A 16601-nucleotide genomic window follows, 5' to 3' on the forward strand; every position below is an offset into this window, starting at 1 on the left:
TGTAACACAAACAGAAAGACAGAAATTTAGAAATGTCTACTTTTGAATGTATTCGCTTCTGTCTTAAATTTGATGTTTTCACAATTGTTTAAGCGTTTTGTGTTCATTGTTATGTGACTTCTTTCAAAGCAGCATTTCCTTTCAAAAATGTTAAGTGTGCAAGTAAAAAACCGAAGCAGACAGACATTATAGAACTGGCTTTTCACACTTACTGTAGATTTACTTCAGTAAATCATGGCTTACTGTATATGATTCGTGGACGCAAATACAGTCTTTAGATCCTACTTGAGAAAAAAAAAATAAACTTTTGCTAGCAGGAATGAAAAAGGTATTGATGTAGTAATCCAAGCATATGAATCTGATGGCCTCCATGTTTGTCTGCTTGTTTTGGTTTGTTGCACTGATCCTACTTTAGGTAAAGTAGTAAGGGATAATGGGAACTGTTCTGCAACATATCAGAAAGCTTCCAAGTTAGTAAAGTTGCAATAGCTGTTTACTCTTGTCTGCTGTCATCCATGTCATTGGCTGTGGAATACTGTACTGACAGATAGATGGATTTTCGTAATTCTGAGGCTAGATTGAGTTGCTAAAAACTGATAAAATGCTATCATCAGGGAGTGATTCTAGTCAGTTGATCTTTCTGATTTTATATTATGGGCTGCCATTGTTGGGTTTTTTGTCTAAAAGTATTTGAAAACAGGAAACAAAATGGATTGTTCACAGTACAACAGATAGAAGTGATATGGATCGAGGAAGACGTGTCACAACCCCTGTGCTTGTGTTACGGCTGAGCCAAAATGCTTGTTAAATCAAGAAGCTACCAACATCTCTTGAAGTAAAGTTTTATGGCATTGAAAGACTAGCAAATTAATTGGTACATTCTCTGTTGTGGGTTAAAACCCGCTTCATTAGATGCATGATATAAATTCAGTGAGTTACATGTGCTGGAACTAGTTATACGTAAAAACTATGTCAAATGCTAAAGTGCATGTTGGAAGAATAAAATAATTCTATTTGAATGGCTGTAATCTATTCCCAACTGATAATGGATTGGAGATCAAGTTGGACAGTACACACCAGCACTTATCAGTTCCTAAAATAAAATAAATATTCCATATACATTTTAGCCCTCAAATGTCACATGGAATGCCATGGCAGTGTTAAATGAAAAAACTGTCGAAAATCAGTGTAACATCTTAATGTGAAAAGAAGGAAGTGGTCTTGAAAATACAGATAGTCCTTGTTTAACAATTGACTAATTTAGTGACCATTCACAGTTATAACAGTGATGAAAAGGTAACTCTTGAGACCAATACTTAAATTTTATGATCTTTGAAGGTCTGTAAAGCAAAAGAAAACTGAAGTTACCGTTTCAGTTAGTGACTGCTTCACTTCTCTGAGTTGTGAGTCCCACTTGTGGTTATTAAATGAGGACCTTTTCATAATGTCTTAGAAGTTACTGCTTTACAATTTTCATCTTGGGACTAGTGAACCACTTGTTTAGCTGGGCTTTATTTGCATAATCTTTATATGATTTATCCATTTAGGTTCACTGCACTGTACTGAAATTAATTACAACCTCAAAAGACACATGGAGGTTTATTAAATATTTAATAGATGCCTAAGAATTTTTTGTGTTTGCAGTAACAAGATTTCTTTTTTTTTCTGCTTAGGACTCAGAGGAATAGCACCACCCCTATATTATGTTTGTGATACCTTGGCCTCTTGTTCTTTTATCACAACTCAGTTATGCTTTCTTTCGTGTGATGGACTCAGAAATTAACAGAAATGAAATTAACGTATTAATCACCATTAACCTCCATACTGATGCTCATATTTCTTAGGAGGGAATATTTGTCAAACACGGTTGCCCCTTTCAGTTCTATCATAGAGTGTTAACTTTAAATAGATGTTCAGGTATATCAGGTCCAGAAGCCCTTTTGCCTAGGGCAGCAGTTCTGATAGAAAGCCACCCAGCAGCAAGGGGGAGTCCATTCCCCAAATAAATATAGGAATTATGTTGCCAAGTCCTTGAGTCAAGCTTAAGGTATTGCAAGGACGATACAATTTACTTGGCAGCAGTGCAAAAGTAAAATTCCACTGCTTTCTTCCGGGATATTTTAAGCTTCTTAGTCTAGCCTACAGCCCTGAACTTGCCTCCCATCCATGTACTAACCAGGCCCAAACCTGCTTTCCTTCTAACACTGTCTTAACCAGGCGCTCTTACCTGTTGCAGCTTCTGGCTTTTTCTGGGATTATTTGGTGGAGAGGGTGAGTGAAGGAAATTCTCTTCAAAGGCAGAAGTTAGGCACCCTACTTTCTATTGTGATAACTGACTGGATGACTGTCTGTGCCCTTAAAGACAGGATTTCTACCTGCTATTATTGACAATTTTAGAACTGTGAGTGGAAATAGAAAAGGGGATTAAACAATAATACTTTGGCTATGTAGCTGTCTGCCAACTAAACATGCATTATGTGACAACTGAGACAACAACGATGTAGACTCAGGAGTGTCACTTGAGAGGCAAATCCTGTCCCATTATAACCACTATAATGTTTGTATAATGTTACAATGTGCTTTCCAGCCTTGACTGTGTGCCATTCTTTTGCTCTATATTTCTCGACATCAGCAGCAATCTCATATTATGATATCTATCTGTGGCCCTTTGGGGCCGATTTCCAGTCTCTTTCCCCACCCACAGGAGCAAATGACCACCCCAGGCTACTCTTATGCCTGCCATCTTGTTCCAGCTGCTCAAGTTTCTTTCTACCCAGCTATGATTGCCTTGACAAGGGAGAATGAATGTTTGTGTAACCAAACCCCAGTGCGTGGGATTGGTAACCTCTGACCCTGGCTAAAGCAATCATTGTTTCTGAAACAAGAGAGGAGCTGTACTTGAAACAAGTGGGTGTGCTGTCATGCCTGGAGACTAAAGAGGAGTTCTACTAAAGAGGCTTCCTGTTTATCTTCGAGAGGGTGACTGCTATTGGCTGGGCTTTTGTGTTATTTGTGAGTTGGAGAAACCTGAGAAATGGGGGAGGAAGAGCTAGAAAATTTGCATTGTTTTATTGCAATCTCTGCTTTTGTGTCCTGGAACACAACTAGACAGATGAAAAGGTATGCAGGATTTGATCTAAGGTGGAATGGAGAGTACTTTAGTAATCTTCTAAAAGGAGCTTGCAATGCTTTAGAGCAAGAGAAAAATGAATATGTATTTTAAATTGTGATCTTTTTCCCTGAAACAATAGTAGTAAATAGTAGTTAATCACATAATGCAAAAGGAGGAGTAGCAGCTATCACTTTGAAAGAGGAAAAAAATATTCAAAATAATACAGACAGGTTAAACAGTGGGTTGAAATGGACAAAATTAAGTTTAAATGGGAGAAATAGGGAGTTTTTATCAGGGAACCAAAAATAATAAAATAAATAAAAATAAAATATATAAAAATAAGACAAATAAAAATAGAACAAGATTGCACATTTTAGTATTAGATATTATTATTGTTTTTTGTTGTGCAAGTACACTGGGACCTTTTGTACCAGAGACAAATTTCTTGTGTGTCTGGGGGGTGTGGGGGAGGAAAATGCACCAGGTAAGAGTTGACAGAAGGACAACTATCCTAAATTATTCTAATAGTTCTGGATGTACCAATAGAGTAGAAGTTTAATATCAGTGAATACAGTACAGTATGAAGAAGACTCACAGTTCTGTCAGTAAGCAAGATAACTCTCCGAAAACAGAACTGAATGGGACCAACATTGGTATTGCAGGAAAAGCCAGCAAAAGAAAGATCAGCGGGGTATTGGATATGGCCAGGAGTAGCAAACAAAACTCTCCCAAGGAAACTTATAGGCGAAGCAGTTTGAGCAATTATTTGAAACGTCCGTCCTATTGTAAGTCCCCCCTCCTTTCTTCCTCTGAATATGTGATCCAGAGCAGTGTATTTGTCGATTGCTCTGGTTTCCTGGTGCACACAAACACATGCTACTGAGGGAGGAGGGTGTGTGTGTGTGTAGGAGAGCAGGAAAAAAACCTGACATAGCATCTTACTTTGTTACCCAGAAGAAAATACAGATGTATCCTGTGGCTGCTGGTGGTAAATTGATTGGGAAGAATTCCAAAAGCCATGCTCTGCATGCTTCCCTACTTTGTTTAGAGTTGAAACTAAAATCTAAATCAAAGTTGAAATTTCTCCCTGGGTTCTCATCCGAGAAAAGAGCAGTGAAACAGGCAAGCCGACAGCACATTTACCGCTGGCTACTGTAGTCTCCTAACAGGCCTGGTGGGTGGCAGTGTCTTGATGTGCCTTGTTGCTGGAATAAGGATAATCCCCCTATTGTTGTTATCCAATGCAGATTGCTGGGAAGAAAAATTGCCATCTGGATTCCTGAGAATCCCACATCTTAAAAGGGGGTCCCCCGCACTAAAAAAAGTTAAGGGGGAGAGGACATGGTTTTGGGTTTCTTTTACCCAGTTTTATTTTGGATACCCTTAATCATGCTTCTGTTGCTGCTGCTGCTGCTGCTGCTCTTCCTTCTCCTTCCCTTTCTTCCATTTCCTCTCCCAAATGGCAATATTTCTTTTATTTAGCATCCTTTGAATAGGTAGAGTTCTATTCCTCCTTTCCCAACTCCAAAATGAACAAAACTTCAGCAGTTCAGTAAAATGAAAATATCCCTCCCTCCAAATATTTTCCCACTGAAATTGTTCACACAAAGAATTATAAGATAAGTGCATAAATTCTTTGAACAGAATTTGTGCTTCTTTGCCATAATGTTCGGATTTTTTAAAAAATACATATAACGATAAATGTATAACAGTATTTGGGGATAAATGTCTGTGTTCTAGTAAGATACACATAAATACAGAAACAATATCTACTAAACTAGGAGCTGATAGACTTCCTGTGGTATTGACACTTAATAACTATTTCTACGTTTACTTATATAATGTCTTTATTTGCATAAATAATTTAAGGTGTGAGGTAACTCCTCCTATTTTCCCCACAACTCAACCCTGAGAAGTGAGTTTGGCTGAGAAACAGTGACTGGCCCCAAATCCCTAGCCTGTTTTGATGCCTAAGGTGGGACTTGAACACACAAACTCCAAGTTTCTAGGCAGGTACCTTAACTAGTAAACCAAAGTGACTCTCTGATGTAATCTTTTCAGAGCTCTGGTACTCCAGTTGTGCTCGACCACAACTCTTGTCATCCTGAATCAATAAGTTAGTCAAAGTAACTTAGAGTAGGCAACTGCCTTAGAAAGATAGAACTTCTACAACTATATGAAAAGGAGTATCAACAAATGCAGCTGAAAAATTGAGTTTTCTCTTTCATTATTAACTGCGATTTGACACTCTAAACCTAGAGTGTCAAAGTGGTGGCCCATGGGCTGGATGCATCACACGCTGGCCACGCCCATCCACGGTTTAGTGAAGGGAAAAAGTCATGATACCTCACGTTATGACAGCGTGATGCTGCAAGTTTGACACCCCTGCTCTAAACTAATTAAATCTTGTCCTAAGCATTGTTTCAGGTGTTCTTTATCATTTTGCAGTACACTGTTTACAGTTTGCATCTCGTAGACTAAAAGAATTTATGAATGTGAAATAAGATAACTGAAATCCCTCTGCTGACTCTTTGTTTAGTCTCTACAGTAGACTTGTTTAGTCTCTACAGTAAAGCAATGCTATGCCCCATAATTGTGCAGCAAGGAAGAAAGGATTAGTAAAGAGTTGGGAGTAACTACACTTTCCTTATCTCCTGTTCTGTACCTTTACAAATGAATTTCAAACTAATTAAGAGAACAAATGGTTTTTAAGGTAATTAAAACATTGTTATTTGCTGAGTTGTTGCCTAAAAATGCTACTTTTCAAGGATCAGGGCCCCCGGACAAAATCTTCAGAAACTAATTTTGAACCCCCCCTGGCCATTTTCTCTGTTTGTAATGTTCAATTCATGTCAATCCTCACCTCCCAAAACATGAACATTTAAAAAGCCCTATGTAAATATTGCAGTTGTGGCATGTGAAAAAAGAGATTTTAAATAGTCTGCATTTCCTCTAAAATTGAAAAATAAACAGCTAATTTTTCAGTGTTTAGTGCTTCATTGGTTTTTCTATTTTTGCAATCTTTGTGTGTGTGTGTGCACTTAAATATTTACACATTTTGACAAGTCACATTTCAAATAATTTTAGAATTATCTCAGTTTCTGTACTTTTTGTCACTTAAGTTCGAGATTCGTTCTTTTTGATATTTTAGGAGACCCTATTCTGTAGTGAAGAAAGTTAGCACCCACCCCTCTCCTAGAAGAATGAAATACTTTAGGAAATGTTGGAAAGGCAGAATATTATATTTCCCTGGATGAGAAAGGGAGAAACATGTTTTAAAGACAAAGCAGCTCCCTGCCTCCCCATTTCAACTCCAGGGTGATGGGATTAAGAATGGCCCTCAAGACATGATAGGATTAGTCCTCTACCCATCTAGCAACAGAACTCACCACATGGCACCTGGAGAGATTACATCACCCAGTAAGATTCAACCAAGCTTGGGACTCAAGACACTACAAAATTATCTGCATGGCCCCATGAGAGTCTGACAACCAATCAGAATACAGGAACAGGACGCTCCAAGATGGGGGACCAAGAGAGGGTGTAAATCTCTCTCTCTCTCTCTCTCTCTCTCTCTCTCTCTCTCTCTCTCTCTCTCTCTCATATTTTTTCCCAGGACCTTAAACCATGTTGTCCTGTCCACCATTAAACCATCTTTCCAAGCAGTCTCCATGTGTCTTTCTTCCCACTTGGAACTGAACCCAGATGGACATTTCTTCCAACAGTGGAGAAAATACATAATGCTAATTTGATTGCAGTATGTTTTTTTAAAGAAAGAGTGTCCTTTCAGAATTTGAAATGGGTTGATATAAGTAAAAAATTTGGATATGATACATATTTAATAAATTATTATACACATAACAACATGAAATCACACCTGCAAGTTCTTTAGCTGGTACTGGGCTTCATTTGAATTGAGTTCTTCCCAAGAACCTCGGACACTGTAGTGTAGCAGCCTAGTATATAGCAGTAGCACTTAGACTTATATACCGCTTCATAGTGCTTTCCAGCCCTCTCTAAGCAGTTTACAGAGTCAGCATATTTCTCCCAACTATCTGGGTCCTCATTTTACCCACTTCGGAAGGCTGGAAGGCTGAGTCAATCTTGACCCTGGTGATATTTGATCTGCCAAACTGCTGGCAGCCAGTGATCAACAGAAGTAGCCTGCAGTACTGAACTCTAACCACTGCGCCACAGCAACTCTTATGTGCGTATCCTAGTAGTGTGGCCTTTTATAATTGACATATGGAAATTTTATCAATGAATAGAATTTTCTAAGTGTTGTCCAAAGTTCTTCAGTATGGCATCCAGTGTCCCAATAACCATAGAGACCACCATTGCCTGCATAATCTTTCATTTCTCACCCATTTTTTATTACTGGCACATATTTTTTTCATATATTCCAGTGAATCATCTTGCTAACTGGATCATGTTGTTTATATTTAGTTTGTGTGATCTTCTTGCATGAGCTAAATATATGATTACTGTTTTTTCTGCTGCTTTTTGTTGCATAATTTGGACTTTAAATCAATTCTGGCCTTGATTGCATTGGTTCAAATAGCTTGCTTTTGAGCAGCCAAAAGCAAGCCTTCAGTTTCTTTTTCTAATGTTCCAGTTGTAATCCAGTGCCTGGTTTTATTTTTATCCACTTTCCATGGATCTATTTTAGAAATTGAGCATGTAATGCTTTTTCTTGCCAGCATTCTGTTCAAGTTTTTATTACATTAATTTGATATTCATGTTTTGTTTCCTGCACAGTCAATAAGTTCCAATTTTTAATTTGCGTCATTGCTTGTTCTTGGCTGTCTTTTATGTAATTGGCCAATGCGCACTTTTCTTCTTCAACAATTTGTTTGACTTGAAGTAAACCTCTGCCTCCATTTCTGTGGGGCGGATATAATCTGTCAATATCACTACTGATATTGTAATGCACAGTGAGATTTTTTTTGTTTTTTCAGTCTAAACTTGCCAGTTCAGATTGTAATATTATTATTTCATAGAAACATATTATATATTATAAAGGTTGGATTATCTAGACCAGCCTCTTACCTAGTACCGGAAAGAGCCATGGTGGCACAGTGATTAGAATGCAGTATTGCAGGCTAATTCTGCTGACTTCTAGGAGTTCATTGTTCACCAGCTCAAGGTTGGTAGAACTGGCTCAGCCTTTCATCCTTCTGAGGTTGGTAAAATGATGACCCAGGTTGTTGGGAGCAATATGCTGACTCTGTAAACTGCTTAGAATGGGCTATAAATGAAGCAGTATGTAAATCTTAAGTGCTATTGCTAGTGCAGGAATATATTTGTACAGCATCCCTGAGAATGAGTCAATTGTGATAGACCAAAAAGAGCCCAGAGCATCAGTTACAGAAACAATCATTACCTGAATTGGTTTTTATTCTTTCTATTGTTTAACTGATCTTATTGCTTGTGTCCGCCAAGCAAAGTGAGAGGAATTTCTTTGTACCCAGAAGAATAACTGAATAATTCTACTTTGGGACACTGACTTTATTAATGCAACATGGTGAACCTTAAACCCTTCTTAACAAAACATATTTCAGTTTAATTGATTCACAAAACTTACTAAGATAATGGCTTAATTTCTATAACATCTTATCCAGCCTCATTTTAGTGTAGGTCATGTGCAAACCCAGTAATTAAATCTAATTGCTGATGCACTAGCCATTAACTTCATGCTTGATTGTGATTGGTTTAGTTATTTAAAGCAAAAGGATATGATCCCCACACTGAGGTTCTTTTGTATGATTTATCTCAGTTAAAGGCTCAAGTACGGGGCGTTCAGAAGGGAGAAAAAAATGTTGGCAGTAGTGCTTATGTATTGATGCTAATTATCATTTTTGTTATGACTCCCGGTATATAAGAAGACTCAGCAATTGGTGTCCCCTTCTCAAAAATATCATGAGATGACATTCTTGATGGAGAAAGCCAGTATTGTGGTTTTAGGAATAAACAGTCTTCCATTTCCCAGGCGCATGTAGCTCAGTAATTAGATCTTGCAGATAAGACATAACTGATTTTGCAGCTGAAATCCAAAATACTTTACAGTACAGATGCTCACTTTCTGCTATGAAATGTAGAGAGGAAGTTTGAACCACACGTGGCAGCAAGCAGCCCTACGCATTTTAGTGTTCCACAGACACACAGTTCAGAGAAGTGTCTGATTTTCTTCCACATCTGTGTGGAGAAGCTACTTTGAGGACCACATGGGGAAAAGGAGCATTATTATCAGATAGGAATCCTTCCCCACTTCCTTAGTCCATCTTTCCTTCAAGATAGTCCGACTTTATTTTGTCACATTACCTTCTCCACTGGAACTATTATTTTGGAACAAGTTTAATTACTTGTATTTGGCTTCTTAATCTTAGTTAATCTCCACGTATGTTGGGTGTGATTTCTAGAATTCTCAATTGGGGGTCCTGAGTTCAGAAGCTGAAAAAACAAGTCTGGCGAAAAAAGGAACATTTAATTAAAGTCAAGCTAGTGACTTCATGGGCACACCTATACAGTTTTCTTAGTAATAATATGAAAGTGATTTATCATCGTTTTATATGAGATGCTTTCTGTTGGTTTACCATCCATGTATTAACCACATCAACCTTGCTTAACTTTTCAAGATTAGCCAGGGCTGATTAGATGCTACTGCTTAGTTAGGTATACTGATGAAAAGAAAGTAGAATATCTGGATTGGATCAAGCTTTTTTTTTAAAGAAACGTGTTGTGGCTCCACACACACCCCGGCTTGGCCCTCTGCCAGAAAGTGACTCAGAGAGTGAGGGGGAAGGGCCGTCAGGGCTCCCCTCTGCAGGGCCGGCCTCTCTGGCTCAGCTCCAGGAGCCAGAGGCAGGCCAGGTGGAGGAGGTGACGAGGCCTCTATCTCCTGTATCTCCCCCCGCCCAGGAAACGCTTTGAGACCCAGCTGTGGACAATCAGTCCTGGTTAGATCCCAGTTTTCGTAGACAAGAGAGGTGGGAACAACAAAAGAAGGGGTGGGGCAGGCCTAGAGAGTGCTGAGTCACAGAGCCACACCCCACAGGGTATAAAAGCAGGAGGGGCTGCTCTACTACTTTGTGACGGACAAAACAAACTGACTGGAGAAAACTTGAGCTGAACTATTTGACCGAGCATTTGGCCTGGATTGCTGTTTGTTCCTGACTTCCTGGTTGCTCTGGTAACGAGCTTCTGTGACGCCAGCATCAGGGAAGATAAAGAAAACCTTGGCAGATGTTCGCTGGTCTGCTGCCAGAGCTGATAGCTGCCGTGGACTAAATTGCTGGCTAATTGAGTCAGTTCATGCATCCCCTGGACTGGGGGTGGGTGGGGGGCAGAACAAAACCAAAGAAAACCCTCATACTCTAAACTACAAAATAAATACTAGATCAACCCTGACTGCTCTTTAGAAGGCCAGATCCTGAAGATGAAACTGAATTACTTTGGCCACCTAATGAATAGAATAGAATAGAATAGAATTTTTTATTGGCCAAGTGTGATTGGACACACAAGGAATTTGTCTTGGTGCATATGCTCTCAGTGTACATAAAAGAAAAGATACGTTCATCAAAGTACAACATTTACAACACAATTGATGTTCAGTATATCAATATAAATCATAAGGATTGCCAGCAACAAGTTATAGTCATACAGTCATAAGTGGAAAGAGATTGGTGCTGGGAACTATGAAACGATTAATAGTAGTGCAGATTCAGTAAATAGTCTGACAGTGAGAAAGAGAAAGTGAGAAAGTGAGAAAGAAGGACTCACTGGAGAAGAGCCTAATGCTGGGAAAGATTGAGGGCAAAAGAAGAATGGGACGACAGAGAACGAGGTGGCTGGATGGAGTCACTGAAGCAGTAGGCCTGAGTTTAAATGGACTCCAGAGGATGGTAGAGGACAGGAAGGCCTGGAGGAATGTTGTCCATGGGGTCGCGATGGGTTGGACACGACTTCGCAACTAACAACAACTCTTCTCTTTTAGAAAAAGAACTTATATTTATGCTCACAGTCTCTATAACATGCTAAAAAGAAGCATTAAACAAAATTTGTAAGTTATTTAAAACACTAATTTAAAATAAACTGAATGTGTCGCTGTACTCTTATTTATAAACATTGAGGTCCTAGAATGAAATAGTTCAACAAAAGATACTTGAGGAGCCTAGTTCGAAGGCTTCTATAGGATGCTTGGGAATCCTTTGAAGCTATGTATGCATAACTCTTAAAAATATACATGAAATACCATCAACCAGTTATCTGACAAGGAAAACAAGGGCTGAATTTACCCTTCACTTACTTCTGATCAGTCTCTTGACAAGAGTTCTACTTTTATTTTGTTGGTGGGTCAGTAAGGAGCTTCATATACTGAATGTTTTCTGGCTTTATCTGTTACCTTTAATTCTGCAATGTAACTAGTCCAGTGATTTCTTATAGAGATCCTGACCTTCTGTCAAATGTCTCAGGTGGGACTGGTCAGGCTTGGAGTGCCTACAAGAACCTAGCCAAATATTGGAATGTATTTGATCTACGATAACTCGCTACGGATTCCTTTGGAGCTTCCAAACAGATGTAGTGGCATCTCCTGCTTTGCCCCTCAACAACCACACCAAGTGGTTGGGCTGAAAAAAGTGATTGGCCTAAGGTGAGCTTTTATGGCTCAGAATAGACTTGAACCTGTGTTTGCCTGGTGCCAGGCCAAGACCTTCGTCACTACCTGAGTCTGCCTGTATTCATGAAGAAAGACTACAATTTCAAGATAAAGTATTCACTTGGAAGAGAGAGCAAGGAATGAGAATTTTCTTCTCAATCACCAGAAGCAAGCTAGATTGCTTCTTCATTATTTCCTCTCGGTTAGATGGAGCCCATGGGATTTTGAGAAATCTATCCTGAAATTTTGAATTCAAATGAAGAGATGTATAAAATGAGGGAAAAAATACTTTTGTACCTAACAAACTGTAAGGTTATTCTTAATCTGTACTCAATCTTGAAGGCAAAATACAAAGCAGGAAGCACTGAGTTTCTGCACACTGAACATTTTTGAATGCTTATTGAAAACAAGCAAAAAAATGTTAGCTCAAGGAGATAAGAAAAACCAGTCTGGATTAGAATAGAAAAAAGTGCTTCTTAATACAAGCAGTCCTCAATTTAGAACAGCTAATTTAGTGACCATTCAAAGTTAACAATGGCCTTGAAAAAAGTGACTGATCATCATTTTTCATACTTATGACCGTTGCAGCAACTCCACAACCAGTGTGGTCAAAATTCAGACAATTAGAGTCATAGTTATTACAGTTGCAGTGTCCCAGGGTCACGTGATCACCTTTTGCAACCTACTTACAAGCAAAGCCAATGGGGAAGGCAGTTTCACTTAACAACCATGTTACTAACTTAACTGCAGTGATTCATTTAACAACTGTGGCCAGATAGGTCATAAAATGGGGCAAAACTCACTTAACAAATGTCTTGCTTAACAGCAGAAATCTTGGGTTCAATTGCAGCCGTAAATTGAGTACTTCCTGTATTCAGTTCTTGAGTTTCATTTTCCAGAAAAGATCAGTTTTCTAAGTTGTTCCAGAGCAAATAGTCAAGGTGTAAAGGTTCATTACAGTCCATTACAGCATGGAGTTGCTTCATGGAGCAATAAAACACTGGAATTTGGGATAGGAGGCCAAGGAAGACTTCATTGCAGGGCTAGAAATTGCATAGCAAATGTATGTGAGTTGCAATTACTTAAATGTATAGATGTTCATTTAGTCTTAATAGCAAACATATAAATGACACTATAGGGCACTGCACACGAGAACAACTGGGATAGTTTTTTTCCCGAATGCCATCACTCTGCTTAACAACTAATTCCCATAACGCTGTCAAATAATTTACTAAGACTGTATTACTATTATTCTTTTCTTCCTTACTAGTATCTATCTCTTCCCACTTATTACTATAACCATGTTGCTTGTATCTTTCAATTTATATTGTTTTTATTTGTTTCCTAGTACAATTTGATAGCTTATTAGTAATCTTGACTATCACTATGTGTTGTATCTTTTTATTCTTGATGAATGTATTTTATTCTCCTTATGTACACTGAGAGCATATACACCAAAGACAAATTCCTTGTGTGTCCAATCACTCTTGGCCAATAAAGAATTCTATTCTATTCTATTCTATTCTATTCTATTCTATTCTATTCTATTCTATTCTATTCTATTCTATTCTCAGCAATATCCATTGCGAGCAAAAGTGTTAAATTGCATTTCTTTGTTGAACTTGCATTTTTTCATATAGCAAACGGAGAAACCAAGCTTTGAGTTTTCTGTTATTTTCATAAAACTAGTCCTCTTCTCTCCGCCCTCCTTTGTAGTTTTTTTACCTAGGGGGCCTTTTAAAAACTTTCTGCTATAGTTTCTTTTCTTTTCTTTTTTTCTAGTGAAGATATTCTTTGCTATCAGTTTAGGATTTGCCACAGTGACATCTAGTGGTCCCAAACTCTGTTCATGTACAATTTTTTTCTTCCTAGTATTTTCCTACAAGTGCAGGGTCTGCTTTTTTTCCAAAACAACATGAAAGCCGGCTGGGCAACTTAGGGTCAGTCACTGTCTCTCAGCTCCTGATGTTAATTGCTCACAGTGCCGTTTACAGTTAGAATTATTGGAGAGAATTATAATTCAGATAGGAATTTCACGATAGATTTTAGCTTCAAGATAGTAGACTAAATAGTTCAGTAGACTAAATATATGAATATATGAGTATATGAATATATGTTGAATTGCATCAGCACTGTAATTTTAGCCTAGTTAATTTTTTGTTGGTTTGGCCAACATTGTTTACACCTTATTCTTCTGGATTATTCTGCTTTTTCTTACTCAGTGATATTTACTGTGATGACTTACATCTGTATACTTTGCTATGTCAGAAATTAAATCTATCTTAGAAATGTTTATTTGCAAATCCTTCCTTGATTATTGTCAAGCCATTGATTGAGTCTTAGTTGTTACATAGATAGATTTTCTCGATCATGAGCCATGCCTAACTTGGTCTTCCAATGGTATACCCATCACCATTGTACCTGAGTTCATCCACCTTGCTTTTGATCATTCTCTTCTTTCCTTTCCTTTCCCAGATTATAGCCTTCTCCAGAAATCTAGATCTTTGCTTAATGTGTACAAAGTAGGATAATTTAACCCTGGTCATTTGTTCCTTGAGTGACAGATTCTAAGTTGATTTGGTGAACAATCCATTTGATTGTTTACTTGGCTGTTGACAGAATTCTCAGGAGTTTTCTCCAACAGCAAAGTTCAAAAGAGTTAATACTCTTCCTATCCTGCTTTTTTAAAGTCCATTAAGAGTGTCATTCAAGTCCTTACTACTACCCCAAAGTTCATAAAGTAATTAAACTTCTTAAATGTTGATCATAGAACTCTAATGTACATGAATCTGGGATTATGCTTGAAATGCTTTAATTGGAAAGATGCATCTAATACACATATCTTTCAAAGAGAAAGGTTTGAATTCAGGCAGAGATCTCTCCTCCAGCAAGGAAAAAGTTCCAGTACCTGTTGGTTTAGAAGTTAAGCAACAGTAAATTTAATAGTGCAAATACTGTGTTTCCCCAAAAATAAGACAGTGTCTTATATAAAATTTTGGTCCAAAAGATGTATTAGGGCTTATTTTGTGGTTAAATCTTATTTTGGAGAAAATATGGTACTAAATCTGACTGGCAATCTTAACTGGGGCTTATTTTGGGGGTAGGGCTTATATTACGAGCATCCTAAAAATCATGCTAGGACTTTTCCAGTTGGGTCTTATTTTCAGGAAAACAGGGTAGAAGACCATGTTTTGTGACTGCATGATACTGTCAGATAACATTGTTTATCAGTCTTTATCAAGCTTTCAGCTGCAAAGTACGTTTGTTGTTAATTTTATTCTAATTCAGCCCCCTTTCCTATTATTCTTTTAACAGTTGATATTCGTGAAATCCAAGAAATTCGTCAGGGAAAGAACTCCAGAGATTTTGACCGATACCAGGAAGATTCTTGTTTCCGCCCAGAACAGTCTCACTGCTTTGTCATCCTTTATGGCATGGAATTCAGACTGAAAACACTCAGTTTGCAAGGTTAGATGTCTTTTGCTTTGTCACTGACATGAGACTACAATCCAAGAGCTGCTTGAACATCAGCAACACCACTGCTATTTTTTTTTCTTTTTTTAACAAGACTTGGCTTAGTATAGTGGAGAGGAGCATATGAGCAAAGAATGACTAGAATTGCTAGCAGCTGCTAGAACTGATAGCCATTGCCAGTTCTTGAACCAGAGCCTTTGAGCACATGGACATTCTTGTTTAACTGTATGACTAGCCATGTTGCAAATGTTGGCTTACTCTCTTATGGCTTCAAAAGCTAAAAAGAGTCTTAAATGTTGTTTCCCCCTCTCCAAATTCTAGAAAGTATACAGGTGTGTTCCTGTATACCTTCTAAAATTTGAAATGGGGGAGTGGATCTTGTATGAAATACTTTCTAAGGTAAACTAACGGGCAGATAAAGAGAAATCCCATTGCTCAATACTGATTGTGTTTTGCTTACTTCCCCTTGTTGATGGTAATTCTTCAAAAGACATGAATCATAGGGTAGGATTCTGGATTTGTACAGAATCTAGTGTGCTCAGACTAGAATAGTGAATGCAACATGAAGCAATTAAGCAAACATGTTACTATATGCCATATTCTGAATAAGTGCAATCCATCTGCATCCTTATTATGCTAAGATAGTTGTTTAAACTGGCTAACAGACATATCTTTAAATGATTGTTATCCTTGCATAGCATGGCACTAGCCCAGGGGTCTCTGGGAAGTAAGTCCACAAGTGTTAAAGTTGCCAAGATTGGAGACCCCTGCACTAGCCTGTTTGCTGATATTCAGCTATACTAAAGTAAGTTTTGGTATGCACATCTGTGACCTGAAAAGGATGAAAAAAAATACCTAACTTGATTACTGAAGTTCCCTGGAGATCCTTCTTGTTTGTCATGTGGGATTTGCCCCAGAAGATAAAAAACAAGCTTCTTCCTTACTTAGTGAGCATAATGAATTGAATGCTAAATGTTAAAATAATGTGATTGTTCCCTCTTAATAGCCTGATTTTATGGCTATTATAATTTGTAAATATCAAAATTGATGAGGTTAGTTTCCGTCTATTGGAAACCAGCTGCAAAGTGACTTCCTTCTTGGATATAGGGGTCAGTGCCTGTGTCATGTCTTGACAGGCTCATTTTTTTTCTTTATTTTCACAGCCACTTCCGAAGATGAAGTCAACATGTGGATCAAAGGCTTGAACTGGCTTGTGGCAGATACCCTAAAAGCTGCTACTCCATTGCAAATTGAAAGGTAAAACAAAAAATTGGAACAGAAGGACCATTTCAAACAAGGGGCATACTGTATATAGATTTCACTGCCTCTCCTTCACTGCCAGCATCTTTCTATATGAGT

At 38.0% G+C, this 16601-nt stretch overlaps 1 protein-coding gene across 1 annotated transcript in view; it reads left to right on the forward strand.

Annotated features, from left to right (window-relative positions):
• The window catches only part of PLCG1 (phospholipase C gamma 1), a 114765-nt gene that overhangs the window by 33719 nt on the left and 64445 nt on the right, over positions 1–16601 (forward strand). The window contains exons 2-3 of the mRNA XM_058176694.1: positions 15084–15236; positions 16406–16499. Coding sequence (XP_058032677.1) covers positions 15084–15236; positions 16406–16499 — 247 coding nt within the window. The remainder of the gene's footprint in view (positions 1–15083; positions 15237–16405; positions 16500–16601) is intronic.

This window comes from Ahaetulla prasina, chromosome 3, assembly GCF_028640845.1.
Source record: "Ahaetulla prasina isolate Xishuangbanna chromosome 3, ASM2864084v1, whole genome shotgun sequence".
NCBI lineage: Eukaryota > Metazoa > Chordata > Lepidosauria > Squamata > Colubridae > Ahaetulla > Ahaetulla prasina.